The sequence below is a fragment of the Amblyomma maculatum genome, chromosome 2 (genome assembly GCF_055883805.1).
Source record: "Amblyomma maculatum isolate TAMU_Amacu chromosome 2, ASM5588380v1, whole genome shotgun sequence".
NCBI classification, from domain to species: Eukaryota; Metazoa; Arthropoda; class Arachnida; order Ixodida; family Ixodidae; genus Amblyomma; species Amblyomma maculatum.
In genome coordinates, this window is record NC_139345.1 from 158,022,847 (window position 1) to 158,042,362 (window position 19,516).

The following is a 19,516-nucleotide window of genomic DNA, read 5'->3' on the forward strand; positions in this document are numbered from 1 at the left end:
CATGACAATAGACTTGATGCCTTTTTTTACCCAGGCGTCAGCATAACTTTTCCTGTTACGTGCACTGCTAACATGAATGCAGCTGTATGTGCTAGCGGAAAGCTGTGTCAGGCTGTCTAAGGAAATTTCGGTGCGAAAGAACAGAAAAGCAAACACATAACGGCCTGTACATACCTGTCTCCACTGGTTCCTGCCTGTGCATTGACATGGCAGAACTGCACCTGACATCCGAAGAACAGCAGAGAGATAGAACAATAACTACAAAAAAATAAGCCCAGCAGCTCCGCGCCACCATGCGGGCCGTCTGAGGCAGCCATCGTTGACCGTCAATGGTCGAGCTGGTCAGGCATTTCTGCAGGGCTGTGTAGTTGTATTAGAGAGGCCGATGTCTCGGGGAGATCGTGACAAGCCCGAACGAAATGATAGAGCGGCGACAAAGCACAGCTAAGGGGAATTGAATCGCACAGGAGCAGGGGATAAGAGATGCGGGAAACGGTCTATATATGGTTAACGGTACGGTCGTATTTCGTCGCTGCTAATTACACCATATATTGCCCTTGTGGTACGTTTTCTGGTGCTTTTCGAACATATACGATATTTCCGGCTGGCTGGGTGCCCGTTATAAAAAAAAAACACGCGTTCCAGACGCCTTCCTTGGTGTAACTGCGTCTGTTTTTTGTGCACACCGGAAGGACGTGAGTATATCTTCTTGTGTACCTTTGTGACTGCATCTCTTGTCGCTGCATTCGCGTTATAATTGTCAGGCTTGTCTATCTCACAACAACTAGTTTCATTGTTCGATTAGCTGAGCAGGCCACATATCTGGTTGAAGCGTTGATTTTGGCGGCAGCTACTATACGGGCGCAATCCTTGGTGTAGCTGCAGAGAGATGTGTAAACTCGGATACCGGTAAAAACGATCCCGAAATAAATTTCCATGGTGTAAACATCCCCTGCAAAAAGGTCCCCATTTGCCAAAGGTCCCCATTTACCAACGGACGCAAACGTATACCGTTACGTCAAGCATTCGCCTCGCCTGATGCCCGGCTTGCCAGGGGTGAACCGCTTTCTGTGCCACCTGCTTTTGATGACCTTACCTTGCATATCAGATAGTTCTAACAAAAAAAAAAAAAAAATTATTTATATTTTAGTTTCCCGCAGTTTTTTTTTTCTTTACACTATAAGGTGCAGACTGCGCATCCCCGTGGCGAGCTGAAATAATGTATGTTCTACAGCGCTTGTCGGCTTGGAAGTGACTAAACATCTAACTCATGCGCGGGCGTTCACAACAACAATACAAATGACGGCAGCGGAAACAATGGCAGCGCCTCGTCTTCGTTTTGTTTGCAGCAGAAAGGGCGTGCTGGACCTCTGGCTTGGTTGGTCAGACGCTTAGAACGGCGCTTTAGTGCACATGGTTATGATCAACGACCGATTAAGGCCTTCCCTAGTAAGAGTTGACCTTTGTCAACGTAAGGTCTACGAGGTTGCTCCAGTTAACCCTCAGACTGTTGTAGAGGATTCCTCAAGAATACCACACGCCGAGTCGGGGGTACCTTTCTCAATGAGAAATATTGACAGCCGATGATACTTGTCTTAATGAGTGCTTAATGATTTGCGTGGCTCGGGACGACGTACTGTATAAAACTATAGCCATATTGCATATTGGGGCGGACCCAAATGCCAATTGATGGCTACATCTTCTTAGTATAAAAAAAAAAAAACAAATATGCAAGAAAGTGCACATTCTTTTCTTTTTTCTTTTTTTTTGCGAAAAGAGTCGTGGAAGAATTCATTTTAAGATCCATATTCGCATTTGGGATGTTTATATAGTTGCCGCGTTCTCAAGGGTCTTTTCTACCGGAGACTTTTCTTCCGAGGCCATATCTTTCGGAGGAGACGTTTTCTGCGGGGACGTTTTTGCCTAAACCCAGGCAGACTCAACCTGACCAAAAACGCGTATTATTCGTCACCTCAGAATGAATCACGTTGCAAGGGACTTTTTCGTGGCGTTCGCTGTCGTTAGCTGAAATTTATGAGACTACGTTCGCTTCTTACTAACTTAAGGTAGCGAGAGGTGTGGAGGATAGTCTTCTACTAAAGGGGCAACTCTGTCCTGGCAACGCAACAAATGGGAATGCGCCTACTCGCAAATGTCCTGGCTCTTTCACGTCCAGTCTTGGCACTGAAGCCGATGGATCTTCGCACCAGCCACAACAAGACATCGTCATGGCAACTATAAAGACTAAATTGCCTTGAAGTGCTACAAAATACTTTTTCAATATGATGAGAAGCCATGCATCTCCCGTAGCATTTAAAGGCCCTTTCGTCTTTAATGATACCATGACGACTCCATGTTGCAGCTGATGACAAAATAATTTGACTTCAATGCCTTCAACAAACACTATGCATTCAAGCTTAGAATCGAACTATAGACTTGATTTATCTGCGTATACTGTGCACTGCGAGGGGTCTAAAAGTGTGCTCTGTACTGTCAGGTCGTGTTGAAAGGAAAAAAGAATGGCCTTGTTCGTTTGTCACATGCATGGTTCCCCATGCATCCGGAGGCCGTGTTCTCTTGACAATGCTTCATTCTTCCCGTCTCACAGAGTCACCTGGGCGCGCCGGTGGGCGGCGGCGGGCGCATGGTGGGTCCACCCATGTACCAGCCGCCGGCCAGCGTCTACGACGAGGATCCGGGCATCATGTCTGAGGTGGAGACCTCGGCCACGGGCTTGCGCAGGGCCACTAAGGCCCGCGCTAGTCTACCCGTCGTCCGGACGCCGTCCAAGACCCAGGAGCGGCCACTCGGTAATGGTCTTTGCAACTCCGTCTTTGTTGCTCTTCACTGCTTAAAATAACGCCTTTTGGAGAAACCTAGGCCCCGCAGTATTTCCCCATGGGTACACCTACGCTGAAGTGATGGGTCTACTGTCGCTGCTTTTGTGTTCACGTTATCGTCTTATCTGAGGGCATTGCAACGGCACTGCATGTCTGAGCATGCGCTGAAAAAGGTCTGCATACATTCACGGTGCCTTTGAATACTGCAATGTTTTGTTGAGCGTGAGAGGAAACAAAAGAACTAGTATAAAACTTGTAAAGAATCACTGTTCCAATATCTCGAGCTGAGTTAGACGATAAGCTAAATTACGACATAGTGGTAAGCACACAAGGGCAGAGGTGGGCAACCTTATGAGGTTTCGACCTCCTGAGGTCAACCTCAACCTCAAAATGACCTCAACCTCACGGAGTGAGGTGAGGTTGAGGTGAGGTCGGCAATACCTGAAATATTTTTGAGTGAGGTCAGCAAATGAGACCTCAACCTCATGCGTGATTTTGAGGTTGAGTGAGGTCGTAACTTAGTGAGGTCGGCTTGTGAGGTCGAAATTATTGTTTCCCCACAGTGATAAAATAAGCCGGCAAAACACCTTTCATAATACCTGTCGTGTACACTCTTTTGGCTACCAATGCGCACGTAACTAATAGTTTGCGTCTGTGCGTTTGCGTTCGACACGAAAAAAAAAAGGAAGAGGGGGGGTGGGGGGGGGGGGGGCGTAAAGTGCAGCGCGGCAAACGAGTGGGGTCGGACGACGGCTGCAGACTCGAAAGAAGGTGAAACAAGATCCCGCCACCATTCCGAGCGAGTTTTGGAAGTAAAGAAAGTCTGCACAAACTCGAAGGGTTTCCAGACCTACGTGGGTGTGTAGGCTTCTCGGAAAAAAAAAAAAAAGCTAGAATAGTAGAAAAGAGGGAAGCGCAATATCCAGCAACCAAGGAATTGCTTGGTAAGGATGGCACAGGAGAGGAGGTTTCAGAGAGGCATATGGAAAGAACAAGGATTCAGAAGAGACAAGAGATAAATGGCTTGACGAGAAGTCACCCCACGAAGACTGTATTTTGGTAAATAAAATTTGCTTTTGCTATTGTATATGGTACGAGTTGAAACGAAAGAAGCAATAGGACGGTAGATCGTAGTTGTATCAGTGCAATCCACTCTTTTATATTATTATTATTATTATTATTATTATTATTATTATTATTATTATTATTATTATTATTATTATTATTATTATTATTATTATTATTATTATTATTATTATTATCATTATTATTATTATTATTATTATTATTATTATTATTATTATTATTATTATTATTATTATTATTATTATTATTATTATTATTATTATTAGTCACTAGACATTAAATTAACCTTTACATAAAAAAGATAAATTGAATGTGCCCTTCTCGAAGAATAACTGAAGAAGAGACATGTGACTGACGACTGCTTGCAGTACCCTACATGAGCTTGCGCCTTTTTCATTTACATGTTTGTTTATCGAGAGCCTCCCTTCCGTTTTACAACTCGCAGCTAGTGGCGGGCGCGCCTTTTGTTCGTAAGCTGGCTTCTGCTCTTTCGGTTCCGCAGCCGGTGTCCGATCTCAACTAGCGAATAAAGCGCGGACCCGGGAACCCCTCTGCATTTCTTGGAAAGTAAGCCACTGCACATACGCGCGCCTCTGGGAGTTTGTGAGTTTTAGGTATTTTTAAGTGCTTTTCTGTAAACGGGGCCGAGAGTTACAAGGACAGTGGCAGTGTGGGCGAGAGAGCGAGATGTGTGCGCGGTGTTCGAGCGTGTGAATGCGCGAGTGAAGATCTGCGTCTCCTCTCCTCTTTAGTTTTTTCAGTAAACTTGCACCACCCCTATTTTTCCTCACTTCTTATTTTCGTTTTGTGTGGTCACTTACCAGTGCCCCCTCTCGCGTTTGTACACCCGCGTTTACTTACAACCGGCCGCTTTTCTGCGGTACGGCCAATCGTCACCCTCCCCCCCCCCCCCCCCCCCCCCTCCGCCTAAGAAAAAAAAAAAAGACAAAAAAATCAGAAGAGATAATTCTCCGATTTCTCCTCTCGCAACATTTTCTTTTCCTTTTTTTTTTTGCTTCTTTAGCTTTTGGCTCTGCGCTATACCTCCGACTGGCGTATTCCTGTTGGTCTAAAGAAATATAAAGACAGGCCCTTCTCGCTTCTCGGAAAACCGCGGCGGTTGCGCGGACCAGCCATCTCATCGTTTCGCAGGAGGGACACGCTACTCAGTGTTCAAACTCTGCTCTTCCTCCGTGTAGACGCGTTGCCACCCTGCTCACCACCCGCTAGTCTTCCTCTCTTGACGAATATTGTGCAGTCGAAAAAAAAAACGAAACAACTCCCGTAGCATGGGTTAAGTATTCGCGCTTCATACTCCCAGTGGGCGTGGTTCTCTCGTCGCGACTAGAAGCTGGTGTCTCAGCCCCACGTTCTCATCGACACCAATCGTTCCTGGAACGTCTGCTTGGAAGTCGCCAAATCGGCAAAAAAAAAAAAGGGCAGCATCTAAACAACTTGCTGTGTTCTTCGCCATTTACCGTGGCCGTCTTTTTCAAGCGAAGACACGCAGCCATGCCGTGGTCGGCGACTTGCTGTAATTTATGACGGAAGTTTCCGCTCTTTCCAGCTGAGGTCTGCCCTTCTTCTTCGAGGTCTATGGCATTGTTGCGTTCGGCGTCGAGGGTGCATGACATGCTTGCGGTTATGGCAGGTGTGGTTATGGCAGATATAGCGAAAAATCTAAATATACCGACGATGATGTGCGCGCGCGCAGTTGTCGAATTGACAAAGACATCGAAGGCCATTTCCGTTACAATAGCCACGCAGAAGAAACGAAAAGCACTGTAAACTTGGAATGCATTCACTACGACAAGAAACTGTGTTGACAAGGAAACCAGCTTTTGAGCTTCTCTCGGCATCTCAAGGTAATGTGCGAATTATCCCTAATCCAACGTATTCTTTCTTTAACTTACATCAATGATAAAAGGAATGTTTTGGGGGTGCAAATTCACCGCTAGTTATTATAAGTAAAAGGGAGGGTAATCTTTCCAATAATTTGTCACGGCGTTTGTTCTATACAGCACAACCCACTCGTCAGGATTATCGAAAGTAGCGCAGTGTCAAAAGTCAAGCACGCTTTACTTTTTCGTAACTAAGCGTCTCTGCATATGGCAACATTTTGTTCTGTCCGCCTCTTGTGGTAAGTTCCACGTCAGAAGTCCATATGATAAAAGAATGTTATGGTACTACGACTTCCATATATACGTAAGTGGTCGGTCTACTTCTTTTTTTGTAACAGAGACGTTACACTGAAGAAACATTAGATTGTTTGTGATTTTGTCATCCGATTCGATTTCAAATCGCAGGACAATGTCTTCACCAAGAAATTATGACTTGCTTGTCATGAGGAAACACTATTTGACGGTCACAGATATGTGCGACGTTTCACTGCAGACCTTCGGGGGTTCGCATCCAGCAGCGCCAAGGACACACAAGCAATACAGCGGGAATTAGGTCAAAAGTCACCATATCAAAACAAATAAAAATAAAATTTGAAGAGTTGAAACTGACCAATTATACTGCTGCTATTAGGTCAGCCTGCTATGAATCAGTAGCCCCGCTGGCAAATGTGCATTTCAATTTTTTTACTTTACAAGTAAGCCTCATCATATTCAATGTTGTTTAAAATTTATGTCGTCATTCTGGCGTGTCACCGCACAGACTTGTGCCAGGACGTTTTATAGTTAGTGTTCTCAAGTGAAAACCCTTTTTTTTTTTTTTTGAGGTCGAGCGACCGACCTAACTCACAGTTTGAGTTTGAGGTGAGGTTGAGTGAGGTCGATGGTGGCATCAGAAAAATTGAGGTGAGGTCACCTGGTCAAACCTCAACCTCAAAGCGTGAGGTTGAGGTTGAGTGAGGTCAGGAAATTTTATTGAGGTTGAGGTGAGGTTGCATTTTTTGAGGTCAAATGCCCACCTCTGCACAAGGGAGGCGCACACCGAAGGTATAAAGACAGGACACACGCTAAACTTTCAACTGAATTTTACTCCAGAAAGGAAGTATTCATACATAGTATTTTTCTCTTTATTTTTTTACTTTCCATTCTCCTTTTTTAATTGCGAATGATCGCGTCTAACACGTGACGTTTTTCGGTGGCTTCATTACCACACTTTGACGCGGCTGCAACTGAAACTGGCCATTCGTAAATTTATTCTGAATATATATAGGGCCTCTGAAGGAGGTTCAAAAAAGTGTTTATCAAATGCTCGTATTGTGAGGAAGAAATGCCCCTCAAGTCCTCGGGAATGAGCCGAAAAGTCGCAAATGATTTCTTAAAAACTTGCATTCCCGCACTTCACGGTGACCACCGGCGCCAGTATTTTGTGCAAATTCGCCTTGTTCACAAGATGTAGCACCCTCCGGGGAGTGGTTAAAAATTCTTCTGCTGCTGGTTCAAAATGTCCTCAGTAGGCGCAGCTGCCTGCGAAATGGCTTTGCGTCTGTTTCTAGCGTGCACTTAACAGCTACCGTCATCTGTCGCATGCGCCTGTCACGAATATGAACTGCAAATGGCCCCCGAGATCCGGCCCGACGACGGAGAACGCAGCCTCAGCCGCGCTAGGGGTTAGTTTTCAAGCAAGGCAGGGGAAGGAATGCGCAGAGCAGTCTTGTGAAAAAGGCGGATTCGGCATCTAAGAATCCTAACGCCTGTGTGACGTCACCAGGAAGGGACTGTCATTGGCGCCCAAAGGCCGCAGCAATCGTGGCGAGTCGGAGAGCCCCCCATCCGGGATTAAAAGAAAAAAAAAAAAAAAGAACATACTCAACCGAACCGGATTTTCTTTCTTTCTTTTTTTTTTTTTTTTCTTGGAGGAGGATTCGTGGTGGAGTGCGGTTTCGTCCTGTTGTCATTTTCCTCGCTCGGCCCGGCATGTGATCTGAGAGCGAAATCGTGGCGGGTATTTTTAATTCCTGACATCTCTGATGTTACGTACGCTAGGCCGAAAATTTAGCGGGAGGATGATAGCCTATTTTTATTCAATATCTATCGGTATCACAGGTTTTTCCTACCCTCGGTGGGCATTCTTTCAGTTTTCCTATTATCATTATTCAAACGCGCCAACAATAGGCCAGTATAAGGCTCGAAATCATCGCCTTGAGCACGTCATAATTAAATACGCGTCAACTCCAATAGAAGGAAGATTGAAGAATAATTATTTTTTCCTTGAATCTTAGCGGTTTTTTGTCACACGCTCTAGTAACTTGATGTATACTGTATGCTGATGGACTTGCGCCATTGGTACGAAATACTTGTAAACATTTGAGCGAAAATAGAAAGAGGACATGAAAAAAAAGGGGATTAATTTTAACCTCCTATGGTGGGTTTTTAGAATAAGTTATTTCACATATTATTGGTAGCAAGAGCGATACTTAACCATTACAAAACACATGATCTACCCCGCGTTACTCACACTTCTGAGGACCTGTATGAAAGCGTCGAATAACCTGAATTATCGGGAGCAAGTATTACGAAACTAACTTTTCACCCTCCGCCCCCCGTCCTCGCCCTGCGAAAAAATATTTACCTGATGCAAGGAAGAATCTATAAATATTTAAAGTTATAGCTGCCGCTAGAGATCATTAATTTTTTAATGGAAAAGTCTGGCTTACTGCAGGTACCATTGCTGATACCATCGCCTGTGTCCGCGCATAAACATCAGAGATAATTTGTACTGAGAGCATGAGTAATGAGGGCCGTCTCCTCAAATCAGCTTAACCCAAATTGCGGCCTTTCCTGATTACTTCATTTATCAAAATTCAATGAAGGGCAGTATTTTAAGGTTGAGGCTCGTATTAAATAAGAACATGATAGGAGAGAAATATTTAAGCACTTTCAATTTTGATCAGTACTTAATCACCGCACGTATACCCTGTGCAAGGGCGCGGAATTTTAAGCACCCTTAATAATGGGATAAATGGAATGCGAGAGTATGGCATTTGGGATCGCTCTAATCCTTACATACAGGTTTCGACGTGTGCAGCTTTTGTGAACTGATCTCGGATCTGATGCGACGCGAAAAAAAAAAATATATATATATATATATATATATATATATATATATATATATATATATATATATATATATATATATATATATATATATTAATTTTACTCCTTGTTTCAAAGGAGTAGCATTTTCTTGTGCTGATAACAAAGTCATTCTCTTGCCCCCATCTGCTCTTCTAAAAGAAACATGAAAACATAAAAGCTGGAAGTAAGCGTACAAGATCATACTGGCGATAGCGCCTTTAACATCATCTTTTCCCTCGGCAAATTTTTGGTCATTCAGGAGCTGGCACTTTTGAAAACGTGCTAAATGCCTCTAGTTCCGTGGGTTTCTAAGGAAACAAAGGTGCAGTATCTGTCTCGCTTCACGGTGGACGCCTAAGTTAACGTAATGCAATTAAAGGTATATATGTCGGCGGTTCGAATCCCTTTCGTGAGCAGGCCTCCAATTTGGCTAGCAGATGGAGGCGAAATGAGAAGCAAATCTATGACGTCATCCACAACGTCATCCACGTGGTTGCATTGCAGTTTTGACATGAAATTGCATGTTCCGGCACGTTTTTATCAGTTTGGAGTTGCGGCGCTGGCGATGGCTTTGAACTGGGGTACCCTCATCAAGGGTACTCCCCTGATGGGGCTGGGTTGCGACGGGGGCTAGCCTGCCACCGAATTGTCATTTGTTGTAGGCCCTCATTGCACCCGCCACCGTTTCGGTGGTGGACGACGGCTGTTGTTGCGGCGCGTGTCTTTCTTTCTTTTTTTCTTTTCTTTCTTCTCTATTTTCTCTTCTGTCTGCACGAGGCAGCGGAGGTGGCTCAGCTATAGAGCCAGTAGCAGGCCCGTGCATTTTCTTTTCATTCTTCCTACGGCCATAGCAACAACAACCGAACCAGTTGTATAGGCAATAGGGCAGTACTTGGCCATCTGCATATTCAATTTCCCCTGGAATTTATTCTCAACTTCGTTCCTCACTCCTTGGGCTGCGGCAGTCAGCAGCTGCCGTTTGACTACGGCTCGTAATGAAATGCTCTTCTTTTGGAACGAAATAATTGTTCATGCTCCTTTTACGCTACATTAAAGAAGTCGCTATAATGTTTGATCGCTTATAACGTAGCTTGGACAACGGGACGAGGTTCTTTTTTTTTTTGAGCCCTTGCCCCGTTTAACTTTCGATAAAACTGCTGTATGCTATTTACTGCGGCGTTAGTCTGCAGATATAACGAAAAACTCGCTACTATAAGGGGAAATATTAGTGTCCTTTCAAAAATCTTTGCACCGAGGCACACCAGCAGAGTTTTTCAATCTGTAGGCATTGCTACCATATTTCTCACAGACACTTTTTTATCCAGTTATGTGTGACCTTAACCGTGCCTACGAGCTTTTACAAGCCTGCGAAAGTCATCGCGTCTTATACGAAGGATGTGTATGTGTGAGAAGTATACTCTTTCGAAATGGAATCGGATACCAATAGGATACTTTGCTATCGAATCGAACATGAGTAGAATGTTTATGTGATTATATAATCTGACATTGGACATGAACACAGCGCTTGCTAGCCCAGGCTGAACTCTAATAACATCGTCCAACCTTGGATATCACATGTGAGAGCATTACACAGGCTGTCACGCTGATAGACCGTATTGTAGCGCTGAAGCCCTCCTTACAGCCTCATCGCGGCAGCACCCTATATGGTGTAGGAGTGGGTGCTGTATCAGGGAAAAAGCGGTGAAAAAACTACGGCCCTAATATTTTTTATTGGAGCAGAGGGGTAGGTGATTCGAGACATTATTTCGAAAACTGTTCGAAGACTTCACGTTTCAGTCGATTTCTTCCGAACAACTAAGCATTCCCTATATAATTCGGTCAGCAGAGCGAATACAACAATATTTGATATTTGTACGCCTTTAAATTATACCCTCCGCAAGCGTTGGAAGGGGAACTCGCGCAGTGAGTAATCCAATTTTCCAGATTATGGCGTATCGCCTTTCCAGCATTTGATGGACTGTGTGGGCTAAAAGCGCCAAAGTAGCAGCAAACGGTCGGCGTGCAGTCCTCCGAGTTACGGGCACTGTGCTTACATCCGTTTGCTGGAGCACTGAGGTTTTTCGGGCAGCGCACAAGTCTATTGAAACACCCAATACAGTAAACTGTATTGTGTCTGCCTTGTGCATGCACTGGAATGACTCAATGGCGGCTATTGTAGTTGCTTTCATAAATCACCAAAATGTATTGAAGATGTATATAAAAGCTGTACTGAGCCAAATGGAAAAGTGGCCATTGTATTAACAAAGGGAGACAATTGAGTCTGTTGCATTGTCGATGTATTGATTGTCCATACAAAAAGCATACATTTAATGCAGTCCAAGTTTTGTTGCTTTATTGCATGAAAAAAAAAAGAACATAGGCGGCTTGCATGCAATAGGCATATTGCAAAATGTGCCAAGTTATCCTGATTTCAATGCGAAAGTAGTTCATGTCATTGAGCATTAAGTCTATGACAATATTTTCTTAGATATTCATGAAATTAGCAACGTGTGAGCAAATTTCTCTGAGAGTTCACGAGCACTCCACAAACAGCAAGCAACAACAAGGCCATGAAATTTGCATTACGAAATAGACGAACAAACGGTACGTGACATGCTCACCTAACTCTTAACTTCGTGCTGTAGCGGCTGTGAAGGGCGTAAAAAAAAGTGATGTTGTAACGGGAACAGATTTCTAATGAAATTTTGTCGTCATGTATGCTGTTTTGGGCTGGACCAAACCAAGCAAAAAAATAAACTGTGAAGTCTTGTTAAATGAACTGCCACTTCACTTCAAAGCAGCGAAAGAAATGTCATATAAAATTTCATTCTAGAGTCGGTAGTTAGTCCCGGTTTTCTTGAAACTTTGCTTTTATTCGTGTGCGAGAATTATTGTGAGAGTTAAATATTTTATACATATTGCCTAAGGATTCTGTTTGAGCTCTCATATTCAGGCTTACCTTGAGCGTCTTGCCTAGTGACAAATCTCTAATAACGAGATCGATATGTGCTGTCGAGCGACAACGTACTTTCAGCATGGACACAGTGTCAGCTACTCAGTTACCTGTTGTCTAGTCGTGAAGCTGTGCTCAAATTTTGACTTTCCAGACCTTCAAAAATTGGTATTAAAACCAGTGCAATAACACCTTTGTGTAATTGTGCGAGGCGTACAAGTGTACACAAACATGAGAGAAGGTTTCTTCGTAAACACGATGTAGATAAACAAAAATGCACTTGCCTTCATTACTCACTGCAGTAACATGCATGTTTACACTCTAAACTTGCTGGCACTGACATTCAAAAATCAATTTTGGACAATTTTAATCGCGTATACCTGTGTTCCGAGATAAACACATCCAAACCTTAAGCTCAAAACCGTATAATTAAGCGTGCCAGACCACATTATTTGGCACGAAGCTCCTCCCAGGTGTGACGCCGGTGTTGCACGTAGCGCTTCGGTCGAGAAGGATGTAAAGAGGCAGGGGCGCTGATGATATTTCGTTTTGGCCAATGTTTTTTGTTCTTGGTCCGCACAACTGACGGATAACTGGGCGGACGGAGGGGTGCGAAGGCTGTTTTTTCAAGTGGTTAATTATCTGACCAAGAATGAAGCGGTATCGCCGTTGACTGTAAATCTACTTCCTTGTCCGGCAGAGCACCGAACAGGGAGCAGCCAGTCTCCCGATATCATATCTCCCAGAGGCAGTAGTCGCAGCCTATCATATCTCGCAATCTCTATGCCAGTCTGGGAATGCTCTAAATTCGTGGAATGCAAGGTTGATGTCATCGTGTCCACTTTTATTAAAGTACAACCGTCCTCTCAAGTTTTATCATTATTGCTGAAAAACACACACAAAAGAAAGAAATGGCAGCATAAGGACAGCTTACGAAATTTAGGCTGCATTTTGTACAACCGCGACCGTTGATCAACGCCGACCAGTTTTGCTAAATCACCGCGAAATAACTATTCGACGTCACTCGCGGAAACGCAGTGGTCACCATGGTTGGGGTGGGCCCGCGCTAACTTTCCTCGCGCGACCCAGGAAGCACGTTTTTGGGGCCCACGTTCTTGTGCCCCCCACTAACACGGACACAGGCGTGCGATGGCAGCGGCTGTATCGACTCTCGCCTCTCCTGCGTGCGGGTAGCGTCGTGGTGGCGTGACAGAAAGCAGTTGCGATAGCGAGTCCCCGCGGTTTGGGCGGGCCTCTGCTCGGACGCCGTGCGACGCTTCTTCCGATTGGAGGTGCTCACGAAGCTCGGTATACTAGCACAGTTGTATGCTCTGAGCAATATCAGCAGCTGGTTGCTTAGGTAATGTACAACAGAACAAGACACGTGTCGTTTTCTTCTGTGGGCTCGCCGTCTTAACGCGTCTACCGCATTTGTACTAACGTATTCTGCGTGCGACAGGAGTGAATTTGTCCTTTCATGGACACTTATTGCAGCGGCTCTGCAGAACAGTGACTTAACTCGAAGCAACGGTCCCTGACCAGGCTCCGCATTCCGAGTCGGCGCCGTTTTCATAAGTGTCTTTATTGGGCCTGACCTCCACTCATCTGGTTGGTGGAAACGCCGGAACAGGAAGTGGTCGTGCGAAGAGGAAGCCGTTCTTATTGGGTTTAGACAGATGAACTCATTTGGCTATTTAAACCAAGTCGCCGCTTGTCAAACATGGTTCGTTATATAACACGCAAACTCTCACTCACTGGCTCTCTCGCACGCGCGCGCGCTCATATGAACACACACACACACACACACACACACACACACACACACACACACACACACACACACACACACACACACACACACACACACACACACACACACACACACACACACACACACACACACGCACACGCACACGCACACGCACACGCACACGCACACGCACGCGCGCGCGCGCGCGCAGAAAAGAAAGGAAGAAAGAAAGGGCAACATTCGGCTTGGCCAAGGAAAGTGTAGAATTTTTATAACATTTATTTTTTTGCTGTCAGCCTGCATTAGTACTGTAATTGTTTTTAGCCAGAAATGTAATTAAACACAATAAGCAGAAAAAAACAACGCGCCGATGGTGGGAACCGAACCCACAACCTCTGAATGTCGCGTCCGGTGCTCCTACCAATTGAGCTACATCGACGGCTGTCCAACCTTCTACTTCCTCGGTTATTAATGTCGCCTGTAATCGAATCGAACCGAACCGAACTTTTATTTTTGCTACCAACCTGTATTAGTACATACCGGTTAAATGATCATCTAAGCATATTGATACTTGGAAGAACAGAAATAAACGAAGCAAAGCTTAGGTAAACGAGTGCTAAATGCTGCTTATTCTTGTATGTATAAGTTCTTAGGCAAGTGTACCGCCGCTGAATTCTCTTAACTCTAACACGTTGCAGATTCGTATGTGTTGCCGGAACTTTTGATATTCGATGACGTAATCCTTAAATTTTCGCCGTAAAAGCGAATCACAACTTTTTTGTATATATTTATGGCCTGCGTTTACTACTAAGAAAATTCGGTGCTATTACGGAAGCCTTACGCGGACCATTTTCTCTTGGGTTACGTGAATGCTGTTAGATACTGTGACTGAACTGCTTCCAAGAAAATGAAGGCCCCTGAAGGTTCCATCAGGAAATATTGTGAACATTTCTGCAAACTACTCTTTGTGGTGCGCTGATATCCTTCTGAGCGTGAGGTTGTATATAGTGTCACGTAGTGGTGACGAGGTCGACGACACAATTGAAGGGTCGATGATTGCACTAAAGAACCCTGTTCATTTGGGCTGACTTGCGCCCGCAAAAGAACTAAGCAACTCGGCGGCGGCGATAGAAACAAACGTGCTCGTCGATCGTCGAACAAAGAATGCTCGTCACACTCGGCAACGCTCAATTTAAAGGCTGCACAGAACAATCTAGATAACGTCGCAAACAGCTACCAGCACGGGCTGGAACATTGTGGAAAGACACCCGAGTGGCCGGAACCTTCGAGACAGATCTCGGTGCATCTTGTGCTACAGCAAAACTGATAAAGGTGTGACTCGCGACATCGAGCATTAACAAACAAAGATTACGGAACCGATACGCGGTCCAGAATCAGAGTGATAAGCCTGTATGCCGGCGGCTGTTAAAAAACAAATACTGTTTGAAGGTTTCGGGGCAATAGGATTGAACAGCGGCAGCGCCAGCCATTTTTCGATGACGGCAAAATAGAATAACCGTCCCCTGTGCATGATCACTGATGTGAGCGCACGTTTAATTAGGAACCAAGGTTGATCGAGTTGATAGTTGTTGCCCAGTTTTGAGGCTTAATACCTTCAAATGCAATGATTTAATTCGTGGTAGATGGCAGGTGAGAGTTTATTTTCCTTAAAGGACCCTATTCAGGGGCATTACATATGGGGTCGGGTCAGAGATATACAATGCATGGTTTATTGCAAAATCAGTTGTTTTATATCTTAACTACGGCATGCCGATCATGGGCTTGCATTTATATGTGAACAGGAACCACACTATCACAGCCAAACGGACGACCACTGACTTTCCCTCGGAGTCCTAACAGTGCTCCTAAGGCAATCGAGCTCGCCGACTCTAGCACAATCGCTTCAGCGATAGATGAGTGGTAGGCGCTTTTACGTTTCGCTCCCGTCAAATCGCGTCCGAGTTCTGAAACCATGAGATCCCTCCATAAAGGCTTCCTTTGCTAACCTACACTGATGCGTTGGCACGTCGAAAGCTCCATAAATAATTAATGTCTGTTCGCAACAAAGCCTCCAACGGTAGCCTAGTTTCGATGTTAGTCCGGGATACTAAACAAGTGCCTTTAGTTAGCAAGGGACGGTGCCTATAGCACGTTCGGTCCCACTTGTTCCTAAAACTTATCAGCATTCCTTGGAAGCTGTGCTCCTTCATTTAAACGAACGATGCGAGATAGCCGTCAGAAACTGACATTCCTTTCAAGGACTTCATCCGAAACTGCGCCTGATTCTGGGCAGCCGTAACCCTGCATGTTGTAAATTGCAGCAAAATCAGGCCGTACAGCGCTTCCTACTGGCAATGAAGTTTGTAAATGGGCAAATAAAATTGGTGTGGGTGAGAAGCTTCTGTTTTGTCCTCTTGACAGTCTTGCCGTGGAACGAACTGGGAGAAGAAATAAAAACCCTTCATTGCCAAAGGATGTGCAATCGTATCGTATCCGGCAGCCTATTGTAGCTTGTAGGGGTACACTTGCGTTGAGCGGAGTGCCTTGATTGGGCCGGTCTCGGAGACATAGCGGGTTCAGTGACCTCACCAGTTTCCTGCCGTCGTAAACTGGGTCCGAAGGGGTGATTGAAGCTCATCAGGCCTACCTAATTCTGTCGATTGAAACAAGGGGCTTCACGGAGGCACGGCGTAACTTACAAGCCGCGGGCAATCTAGCTCGTAAGCACGAGTGTTCAACCCACTGGAATTGTGTAGAGACGTCCACCACGAAGAAGTCGCCACGGTGCCAAAGGCGACGGCTTCCTTTTTTTGGATGAGCGAGACATGCGATGGCGCAGGCCTCCCGTAAAAGCGGCGCTTGGTAGAAATGACTAGAAAGATGCTCCTGCTCGAGGGAGATCGCGCGGTATCGACGAGACGCAATTAAAAAGAAAAAAAAGGGGGGGGGGGGGAGAGACGCGAACTGCTCACAAGAAGTAGCTCACAAGAAGTAGCTTACAACATCTGGCGGCGGTTCCAAAGCAGGTGTCCATCAATAGCTGGATGCGCGTGCGTTCGGCACCCACCATGCCCAGCGTCGCTCAGGAGGGAACATGTCGACGCTGGGCTAGGCACAGTGCGACGACTAATCTATCAAGGCAAGCATCAGGTGCCTCAGTAAATTTCGGAGCGCAAGAGTAACACATTCCTCCTGTTGCATTGCCATAGATCCGCAACACAAAGCTGCGCATGATGTCACTGAAAGCAAAGCCCGAAAGAAACAGCATTCTACAAACCAGTGCCTCCATCGGATAAGGTGATAATGGCGCCGCAGACCCGCAACCGAGTGGGGTGGTGGTGGTGAAAATTTTTGATGTTCAGAAAGGGAGTTTGGGAGTGTGGAAACTCCGCTACAATGTCGGCATCCTTAGTCCAGGTAATCGCACAACGAGGCCCGTCCCGCGCCCGCTTTAATAGAGCCATTTAGGCCTCCATTGTGGAGCAACTGAAGAGGGCAGTCGCAGGATTCTGATCACATGTTCACAACATGTGACAGATATCGTAGACCTCTCCTCTAGGCGAAAAACGCCCGTCGGTGTTGGGATCAGAGTTTCAGTACAGCAGGACAGAGAAGAGTCCGGGTCTGCAGGCACCGCAGAGTCCGCTCAACCGAGTGGAATGAGTGGGAAGGGGAGAAAATCAGAAGCGAGAGGCTGAAGAAGACATGAGATTGAACGATCCAGAAGTAAACTGATAAAATGACTTGAATGATATCAATGTTCCATAGAATATCGTGCAGACAACTTGAACGCCCCAAGGTTCTGCATAAATACTGAAAGTACAAATACAAATATTCTGTGTTGTACTTATTGCCGAGCGACCAACCTAACATTGCCATTTTTCAATAAAAATACCAAATTCGTTTTGTTTATCTGAAACATCAAGTGGAACGAGATTAGGAGCTTGAAGTGCCGCCTGTTGTGCCCGGCCAAAGCCACCCAGAAATTCAGCTGGACGCCAAACTTCTCCGGCGAATGCCTCCTCAACAAAATCCGGACTTCTCTGCAAAGCAGTGGTGCACTGAAGGCGAGCCGTGCCAAGGGGAGAGAAGCGACGTGTTTGAACATGAGCTGAGCATCCAGACAGCTCGGCGTCGTGGCCCTGGAGGCGGACCCCTTCTCGCTCCGCAGCATATTTGAAGCAAGAGCGCAGCAATCTTCCATTTGCCCCGCGAAAGTGCTGTCGTCGGATTGGACCATTTGAGCGTCAACGGATTCTAGGTTTAAGGAGACGCAAGTGCTTCCGTTCGAGACTCCGAGTGTGAGTTCGTCACTAGCGTTCATCGGGAGCAGTTCGCTCCCTGAGAGAGCGGACGCGGCGGAATCTCCCCGGCTGTCGCTGCGCGAGACCAGTCGCGCATGGCTATGTTAGCTTTCGGCCCCAGAGCCGATCTCGTTGTGTAAATGCCTGTAAATAGTGTATAAAGCTTTTTCTTCATCTCACCAGCGCTGACTCGGATTCATCGCTACCGCCCAGGGAGCTGACAGCCCTCGTTCACGAAACGGTTGTTGTTGTTGTTGTGGCTGTAGGAAGAAGGAAAAGAAAATGCACGGGCCTGCTACTGGCTCGGTAGCTTGGTCACCTCCTCCGCTGCCTCGTGCGGACATATATTATGGTGAGGCTACCCCCCCTCCCCCCCCCAAAAAAAAAAAAAAAAAAAAAACATAACATAATGTGCCTCTGCCCGTGCCACTAGGTATAACGGGCTTGCCTCGTGCGGACAGAAGAGAGAAAGATAAAAAAGAAAAGAAAAAGATGGAGAGAAAGACGCGCGCCGCAACAGCCGTCGTCCACCACCTAAGCAGTGGCGGGTGCAATGACGACCTATAACAGATAAAAATTTGGTGGCTGGTTATCCCCCGCCGCAAGCGGCGTTGATCTACCGTCTCAGTCCCGTAGGGCCAGGAACAGCCACCCTTCAACGAGCGCTACGCAACCAACTCCGTGGCACAAGCCTGTTGACGGTGGGCTACTGTGTGATAACCCCACCGGCACAACACGCCTTTACCTCTTCAGATTTTGCAGCCATGCGCCACGCGACGTCTCTCATTTCTCTACAGATGTCTGTTATATAACTTTAAAGGGACCTAGGTTCTGCAGTCTTAATAGCATAGGCCGCATAAGATGGTTCGCTTGCAAAGGACACTCTCAAGCATCCCTTCTTCTCTGCAGTCATCAGCGAAAGGAATCATCTCGATCGATCCATAGCCAATGCGGACTATCTTCGTACGCCTCAACATTATAGTGTAACAAAACACAGTAAATTTCTTATAGGGCCACTTTCTACCAGATGATTGTGCATGTGCAAACTGATGCGATTCCTCAATTGGTTATTTTTACCAATGATTGCATGACCCATTTTAACTCGTTACTTTGTTTTCGCAGACATGCTTCTGTTTTTTATCTGCTATTGTGGTATACACCAACTGCTAGCATGCTTGCTACAAAAAAAAAAAAAAAATACTGCTACTGCACTTGTCGAGAATAAATAACCGCAACTTCGGGTGGCTGACGTAAGATGAGATGTGAATAGCGGTCCACATCTTATATTGCGTCCTGTATGAAGTCGCGGTTCTTTTTTCTCCACAGCAACGTCGGACCATGTGGCCCAAAACTTCCCCTTTTTTAGCTATTCTATTTGTGTTTTTTTTTATGCTGATCTGAAATTTTAAGTTATTCTTTGATGATCTCACTATAGTAGTTATGTAACAATTTTTTTTGTTAAGGTTCGCTTTATGTTGATCTGTTTGTAATTTTTATTTATTATTTTTTAAGTTACGTTGTACTGATTTTCCACCTGCTATATGGTCTCG

General features: G+C 45.5%; 1 protein-coding gene and 1 long non-coding RNA gene across 7 annotated transcripts in view; one reads left to right on the forward strand and one right to left on the reverse strand.

The window, feature by feature from the left end:
• Positions 1 to 19,516, forward strand: part of LOC146200263 (coiled-coil domain-containing protein AGAP005037) — a 344,563-nt gene that overhangs the window by 208,852 nt on the left and 116,195 nt on the right. For all 6 annotated transcript variants that reach the window (XM_084595461.1, XM_084595456.1, XM_084595457.1 and 3 more), the window contains one exon: positions 2,609 to 2,810. In XM_084595461.1, coding sequence (XP_084451587.1) covers positions 2,609 to 2,810 — 202 coding nt within the window. The remainder of the gene's footprint in view (positions 1 to 2,608; positions 2,811 to 19,516) is intronic.
• LOC146200264 (uncharacterized) overlaps positions 1 to 19,516 on the reverse strand; it is a 186,890-nt gene that overhangs the window by 68,067 nt on the left and 99,307 nt on the right. The gene's annotated exons all lie outside the window — the stretch shown is intronic.